This window comes from Lynx rufus, unplaced genomic scaffold (genome assembly GCF_022079265.1).
Source record: "Lynx rufus isolate CCGP_SWC_20201006 ecotype Redwood Valley unplaced genomic scaffold, mLynRuf1.p SCAF_2, whole genome shotgun sequence".
Classification (NCBI taxonomy): domain Eukaryota; kingdom Metazoa; phylum Chordata; class Mammalia; order Carnivora; family Felidae; genus Lynx; species Lynx rufus.
Genome location: NW_025814834.1, coordinates 145188479 through 145197063, shown reverse-complemented (window position 1 = coordinate 145197063; position 8585 = coordinate 145188479). Strand labels below are relative to the sequence as shown.

Below are 8585 nucleotides of genomic sequence, written 5' to 3'. Positions count from 1 at the left end.
AAGAAAATGCTGAAGGTCAGAAAAGAATGTATCTTTTTTTTTTTTTAATATTTATTTATTTTTGAGAGAGAGGGAAAGTGAGAGAGCGAGAATTCGAAGCAAGCTTCAGGCTCCTAGCTGTCAGCACAGAGCCCAACACAGGGCTCAGACCCATGAACAGAACCGTGAGATCATGGCCTGAGTCGAAGTCTCACTCTCAACCTACTGAGCCACCCAGGTGCCCTGAAAAGAATCTACTCTTAAAAACATCCTAACAGCCCAAATAATAACAGGGGGAAAGGCTGATAGAGATCAAAGTCATTCTTAAAATGAGAACAAAGTAGGATAAAGAATTAAAGTTCTTCACATTGAAAAATAAGGAGCATGCAAAGTCCATATCCTCAGTGGAAAAGGAAAACCAAAAATCAAAGGGTTAACAAAATGACCACGTACATGATAAAAATTAAAACTTTGACCATAAAAAAGTTGACTATGAGTCCAGCTCTAGAACACTTGAAGACAATAGTGGATGAGTGAGTTGTGGAAAGTTCATTTCCATTTTGTCTCAAATTTTAAGTTGTAGAGTCTTGCTGATAAATCTTTTTGTTGTCTTCCTCTTTTGTTTTTGGTTTGTTTTATGTTTGTCCTTTTTTTTTTTTAATGTGGACTTCATCTGAGTTGATCTTTTGATAAATTGCAACCTGAATAATTTGTACTGCTAATATTTTAACAAACTTGAAATGAGAAAAAATATTGTAGTAAAATTCATTTAAATTTCAAAATTTTAAAAAATTTCTAAATGGTAAAAGGTTTATATTTCCAAACTGATCAATACAGAAACAAACCCCAGAATAATGACTTTATTGTGTGTGTACTTTCTAAAGGATTGAAGCCACCTACTGTCATAAGGATGTGCTTCAATGGGCAAAATGCTAATATCAGCTGAATTTTCATTCCTTTTTTGATAAAAAAATTATAGTTACAACATATATGAGTGCAGGTTTATGCACATTTTTCTAAATCTTTCAGAATAGTATGGGGTTTGGGTTTTTTTTGTTTGTTTGTTTCATTCTGTTTTGCTGAAATATGTAAGAAGTTTTAAGGCATATGTTAGTTTAGGGAAAGGTTTCTGAACTGAAATGTGAAAATAAGCAAGACAAAGATTGCTCTTTTGAATTATCGGCTTTTATTATGTTAATTAAAACAAAACTCTATAGAGCATCTAAGTGCCTCTCAAGCTACATAAAAAAAAAAAATACCCAGTTGATGCATGGGAATTATAAAGATAATTTACACAGTTGGTGAAGAAAACAACCTATACTGAAAGGCAATTAAACAAGAGTGATATCACCATATTACATTTAAAATAGGAAATATATGTGCAGAAAACCAACTAATCATCATTACTCTTCTGCTTGTCTTCTGGAATGGATTCTCTTAAAATTCTGATATTGCCTCCTTTCCTTTCCTTTCCACCTTAAATAAGTGCTTCTCACAATGTAACGTGCATGTAACCAACCCAGGATCTTGTTAAAATGCAGATTCTGGTTCAGTAGTTCTGGAGTGAGGCCTGAGAACTTCTAACTCCAGCTCCAAGGAGTTTCTCCTGTTACTGGTCTTTGGATCAGACATCGAGTGGCAAGGCCTTTAACTATTGGCAGCCAGGAAGTGACAAGCTAAAGGATAAGAAGTGCCAGTATTTTCCTTTCCTTTTGTTTTGCTTGTTCCACTAACCAAAACCCACGTTGAAATTCTTAGATTATTTACATAATAAACTTAGTAAACTTAGTTTAGTTTACTTCTTTTTGCCCTAACTTTCTCCTCACTGGTATCTTCTCTAGTCCCACAAAAGTAGAAGTTCTTAAATTAAAAAAAAATTTTTTTAATGTTTATTTTTCAGAGAGAGAGAGAGAGGCAGAGTGTGAGCAGGGGAGATACAGACAGAGACAGAGACACAGCATCTGAAGCAGGCTCCGGGGTCTGAGCTGTTAGCACAGAGCCCCACGTGGGGCTCGAACTCACACTGAGCCAAAGTCAGACACTCAACCGACTGAGCCACCCAGGCACCCCAAGAGGTTCTTTATATCGACACCTGTTCTGATGTAAGATGCCACAGGTGTTATCCATATAACCCCTAGGCTACAGGTCCTCAAGGAGTAGCTCCCTAACTATCCTTGATGAGGGTGTTTTCTAGAAATGGGGTCAAAGTAAAGAGACACTTTGTGTGACCCTACTAAGGAGTAAACTGTGAATAATTCAGCAATCATTTCTATCTGGTTTTGGAATGCATTATAATAGAATTTGAAGATTTATTTTTTAATGTGTATTTATTTAGAGAGAGATTGCACATGTGCACATGATTTGGGGGGACCAGAGAGAGAGGAGAGCAAGAATTCCAAGCAGGTTCCATGCTGTCAGTATGGAACATGATGTGGGACTCGATCTCACAAATCATGAGATCATGACCTGAACCAAAATCAGACGCTTAACCAACTGAGTCACCCAGGTGCCCCAGAAGATTTATTTTCTAATTACATTTTACTTAAGGTAATACTAAAATAGATATATATGCTCTGACCATAAAACAACTAAGAATGCTGGTGAGGAGGGGACAGAGATAGAGCAATCTACCTGAAAGCATGAGGAAGTGTACATAGGAGGGAGGTCCAAGAGAAAATTTCTATGGATGATTCATCTATGGAAAGTCAAAGAGTTCATTTGTCAAGTCCTATGCAACTTACTGCAATTCAAATATGACAAATGAATGCAGATTTTCCTTGACTTACACTTACGATGAGGTTATATCCTGATGAACCCATTATAAGTAGAAAATACCATTAAGTCAAAAATGCATTTGGGGTGCCTGGGTGGCTCAGTCAGTTAAGTGTTGACTCTTTGATTTTGGCTCAGGTCATGATCTCACAGTTCATGGGTTCAAGCCCTGCACTGGAGCTCCACTGATAGTGTGGAGCCTGCTTGGGATTCTGTCTCTCCCTCTCTCTCTGTCCCTCCCCTGCTCACGCTCTGTCTCTCTCTTTCTCTCTCAAAAAAATAAATAAAACATTTTTATTTTATTTTATTTTTTGAGAGAGAGAGACAGAGAGAGAGACAGAGAGAGAGAGAGAGAGAGAGAGAGAGAGAGATCATGAGTGGGGGAGGGGCAAAAAGAGAGGGAGACAGAATCTGAAGCAGGCTCCAGTACAGCTGGAGCTGTCAGTACAGCTGTCAGTGGGGCTCGAACTCACGAACCATGAAATCCTGACCTGAGCTGAAGTTGGATGCTTAACTGACTGAGGCACCCAGACGCCCCAATAAAACATCTTTTAAAAAACACTTAATACACCAAACATACTGAGCATCATTGCTTAGCCTAGCCTGTCTTAAACATGCTCAGAACAATTATATTAGCCTACAGTTGCACAAAATCATCTCACACAAAGCCTATCTCAGAGTGTTGAATATTTCACGTACTTTATTGAATACTGTACTGAAAGTAAAACAGTTTGGTTGCATGGGTACAAAATGGTTTGTCAGTGTATGGTTGTCTATCCTCATGGTCCTGTGGCTGACTGGGAGCTGCAGCTCCTTGCTCCTGCCCAACTTTGCCACAGAGTATCCTATGCATATCACCAGCCTGGGAAAAAATCAAAATTCACAGACCAAGTATGGTTTCTATTGAATGCATATCATTTTCACACCATCATAAAGTTAAAAAACTATGAGTCCAAACAGAAGGTGGGGACAGTCTGTTTGTATTATTTCACCCCTTCCCCATGGGCTATTTAAAGTACTGCTCAGTAGGGGCGCCTGGGTGGCTCAGTCAGTTAAGTGTCCGACTTTGGCTCAGGTCATGGTCTCACGGCTTGTGGGCTGCTTCAGGCTCTGTGCTGACAGCTCAGAGCCTGGAGCCTGCTTTGGATTCTGTGTCTCCCTCTCTTTCTGCCCTTGGCCCACTTGCACTCTCTCTCCTTCAAAAATAAATAAACTTTGAAAAATAATAATAATAAAATAAAGTACTGCTAAGGATATTTTTTAAGTATGAACAACTACCACTTACTAAGAACATATTATGCATCAGTCCCTAAACTAAGAGCGTCCCACAAAGTGGCTTATTAAATTCTTGTTTCATACCTATGAGGTAGGAGCCATTATGCCAACACTGTGAGAAAAATACAGCCTGTTAAGGACTTTTTTAACTGAAAGAAAAAAAAACAAAAGATGAAAAAATTGAATCCAACAAAGATTTTTGTGTAAAGCTCTGTTGTGTGGTTCATTGAAATATATTTAAACCTTACGTTACAAAATGGAAACTGTAGGGTTATTCACTCATGGAAAGAATACCCAGTGACTAGACTCCTTTAAGAAATCAGTCTACTTCTTAAGAACTACTACACTTAACTTTCCAGGTAAACACTTGCACAAAATAAGGCATGTCTATGATAAAGCTGTTAATTTGCCATTTGTTTTACTTATGAAGTGAAACTACCCATGTGTTTCCAAAATTGGCTTGATAATAAAGAACAACCTGAAGTCTTGTTAAAACTATAGAATTCCCAGTCCCTTTCACCTGGCGATTCTGAAACAGGTAAGGTCTAGGAATTTTTATATTTAATATATTATCCATATGTTTCTTATGATCAGGCAAGTTTGCGAAACATTTGTCTGCTGAATAAAGCTCAGGTTTCTTAGCATTTAAAGTCCTCCACAGTCTGGCCTTAAGATACATTTCAAACACCTCCTACAACACTAACCTATGTTTAATATTATCTATTCATTATTCCCCAAATAGATATTTTCCTCCCTAGGAGCTTTGCTCAAGCTGTTTCCTCTGCCAGAATGTTCTTCTCTCATGTGTTTGTTCACCAAGATCATTTTCATCTTTTAAAGCTCAGCTCAAATTTTAACTCCTGTATAGGGGCGCCTGAGTGGCTCAGTCGGTTGAGCATCCGACTTTGGCTCAGGTTATGATCTCACGGTCTGTGAGTTCAAGCCCCATGTCAGGCTCTGTGCTGACAGCTCAGAGCCTGGAGCCTGCTTTGGATTCTGTGTCTCCCTCTCTCTCTGCCCCTCCCCCGCTCATGCTCTGTCTCTCTCTCTGTCAAAAATAAATAAACATTAAAAAAATTAAAAAAAAATTTAACTCCTGTATAAAGGCTTCCCCGACTCTATGGTCAGGATTATGTTCTCTCTCCTATGAACTCCCAGAGCTCTTTAAACCTCTATTGCAGTGTTTCTCAAGGTGCAATCCTTGGACCAGCAACATCAGCATTTATTTGGGCATTTGTTAGAAATGCACATTCTCAGGTCCCAGCCCAGACTTACTGAGTCAGAAACTCTGAGTATGGTGCCCTGCATTCTGTTTCCAAACAAGCCCTCTAGATGACTGCAATGTACCCTGAAGCTTGAGAACCACTTCTCTAATGTATTCTGTATTTTATTATTGCATTACTATATGTCTCAGTTTCTCTCCCAGAATGTAAAGTAGGCTCCATGAGAGCAAAAACAGTATTTTCATCATTTGCTTCCTTTGCAGTATCAAGCAGAGTGCTTTTGCTTAGCAGATCATAATAAGTCTCATTGAATTAAATTGCTATTTCTTTAGTGTCATAGTCTATGTATGCAAGATGAGCAGATTGCAGTGCACCAATTTTTCATTTTAATGGTGTTTAATAACCTTTAAAGGTTGTAGCATGATTGATTCAGATGCAGAAACATGCCAATTGTAAAGATGACTAAAATAAAGGAACTGGTTGCTCTTATTTTTCAACATGGTAATAAAGCTTCTTAGTTTTGTTTTAAGCTTTTTCTCTATGCTTAATATATGATGCCTCATAAATGTTTACCAATGATAATAACAACAATCTCATCTGGAAGTTTCTCTTCTCTACTTTTCTCATCTCTAAGGCTTTTATGCTTAAAGAAAAATTCCTAAAATTTCTTTTATTTATTTATTTATTTATTTATTTATTTATTTATTTATTTTGAGAGAGAGGGTGAGAGTGAGCGAGCTTGAGAGGGGGAGGGACAGAGAGAGAGAGAGAGGGGGGGAATCCTAAGCAGGTTCTGCACTGTCAGTGCAGAGCACAATGTAGAGCTTGAACTCATTAACTGTGAGGTCATGATTTGAGCTGAAATCAAGAGTCGGACACTTAACCAACTAAACCACTCAGATGCCCCTAAATTCCTAAAATTTCTTAAGTGGGCTTCAACTTCACCTGTATCTATAAATAAACAGAATAATAAGCACTTCTTAGGCTGCCTATACACTACTTATCAATAAATATCAATAAATTTGAGAGAAAATTCATGGGAAAATAACATGAAATAGTGTTTGCTAAAGGTCAACGTAACAAAGTTTTAGGATTCACCATATTGGAAAACAAGCTAAAGGAAAACAATCTATGTTGATTAATGTTTCATTTATTATTATTTGAAGTTATATAACAACAGTTTCAGACAGCCACAGACTCTTAAAAATCTTTAGTAAAACAAAACAATATTGGTGAATAATCCATACAATAAACAGATTCAGTAACCTAGCATCATTTCTTTTCATAGAATACCTTTCTTCTTGTTGAGAAAATTAAGAATAATTTTTTTTTGTTTTTTGTTTTTGAAGAAAAATTTTTTAATTAGTTCCTGTCAAAATCCAATCAAGATGTATTTAATAACCAAATAATTGCTAAGAGCAACTTAATTTTCAGCTTACTGAAACAAACCCACTGTGAAAGTGCTTTTCATGAAGTTACAATAGGAAAATGAATCTGTCCAAATATTTTGTTGCAAATCAGTCAACAGAACTGATCAAATCCAAGAGAAAAAATAAATTGAACAATTATGAACTACCTTTAAAAAATAAAATGCTTGCTTTATAACTGGATGTCTTTATACTTTGTCTTATTAATATAAGATAAAATTTTTTGGTTTGTTTTAGAAAATACCATCAAATATTCCCAGAAAAGACTTTATTTCCTCAGCTTCATCATCGGGATGATACCTACTGGGGGGGAAAGCAAATATAGAAATATATATAGATTGCTGAGAGGTAATATATCAAATGAACTTCAATATGCATAACCTTAAGAAGTCTGTTGGGGGGAAATCAGATTTCATAAACTGTGAGAAGTAGGGATCAAACATCTTAGGTATTTCTTTAAGCATTTAAAAAAGTAATATTTAATCAATATGTGAACAAGTCTGTAAACCTTGACTATTAAAGAGAGATAGAGAAATTGCTATAGTTAGCCATAGAAGTGACCAGTCATGGGGGCACTAATTTGACTTAATATGCCTTTTCATCGAACCTGTACAATTGTGAAAAAGCTCCATGGCTAAAATACAACTTGAACTTTTGAAAAACTAGCAAATCTCATTTGGATTTTAGTAACTTTACACTTTACATTATCAACATGTTGTGTTCAAATCCTTAAAAAAAAAGTTTAGCAACAAAATATATTTTCATTAAAAGTATCAAACATATATTCTCAAAAACTGACATACTTAAAATTATGAATTGTCTTAAGGGTTTAGGTCACCCTAAAGGGGTATAACTTTTCAATGTCTTTAAGCAAATAAAATGTTTAGGTTATCTTTAAAATAAATCAAGGAAAAAGGAATGCTGAATTTCTTCACAGAAAGTTTTTATTGGTATAGTCTTGAAACACTTTAAAGAATTCTTACCTGAAATCAATTTCCTTTTTACATTCATTGTTGCTAATAAAGAAATCCACTTTCTCAATAAAATGTGAAGAATTTGGTATTTTTTTAGAGTGAGTAAAGCACAGCTTTTCAATCTCTGGTGACAGACTCTGCTGTTTTCTTTCTTGTAAACAGACCTATATTTTGAGGAAAACAGAAAAAAAGGCAATCACTGAAAGTTTAACTCTTCAGGCAGAATTTAAAAGAAAAACAATGAAGTGCTTCTTACAATATCTGCATTTCCAGCTTGTGGAGGCAATTTTGTCATGGAGGATGCATCAAACTTGAACACAGGAGAATCTGATAAATAAATATCTGGCTTCTCATGTGATGAAACAACACTAAAAATCAAAATTAATTATTTTTAAAATATGGGAATAAGAGAAACAAACCGTCTTAATTAGATCAATAGTGATTCTTTGGGGAAGATGATTATAGTCTGTCATATTTATTACAAAAAAAAGATGCTCTGTTTTTTAGACTCATGGAAAATCTGGTGTTATCTCCTTTCCTTTAGACAAAATACCACTTTATACATATTTTTTTAATTTTTTCTTTTTTTTTTTTTGAGAAAGAGGAAGAGTGTGAGCACAAGCAGGGGAGGTGCAGAGGGAGAGGGAGAGAGAGAATCTTAAGCAGGTTCCATGCTCAGGGCAGGGCTGAACGGAAGGCTTGATCTCACGACTGTGAAATCATGACGTGAGCAGAAATCAAGAGTTGGACGCTTAACTGACTGAGCCATCTAGGTGTCCCCCAATCTATATATATTTCAAATTAGATAAAAATACTATTTTTAAAAGGCTACAGAAGTAATCATTCAGTAATTTTCCTTAAAATTGGGTCTCATGCTTAATTTTCTATTACCTAGCAGTCTGTAAATCTTTTCTAAATCTCACTTGGCTCAACTT

General features: G+C 35.9%; 1 protein-coding gene across 1 annotated transcript in view; it reads right to left on the bottom strand.

Moving 5' to 3' along the window:
* Positions 1–6909: 6909 nt before the first annotated feature.
* Positions 6910–8585, bottom strand: part of HFM1 (helicase for meiosis 1) — an 85119-nt gene continuing 83443 nt past the window's right edge. The window contains exons 36-38 of the mRNA XM_047084925.1: positions 7907–8018; positions 7660–7814; positions 6910–6979 (exon numbers count right to left, since the gene is read on the bottom strand). Coding sequence (XP_046940881.1) covers positions 6910–6979; positions 7660–7814; positions 7907–8018 — 337 coding nt within the window. The remainder of the gene's footprint in view (positions 6980–7659; positions 7815–7906; positions 8019–8585) is intronic.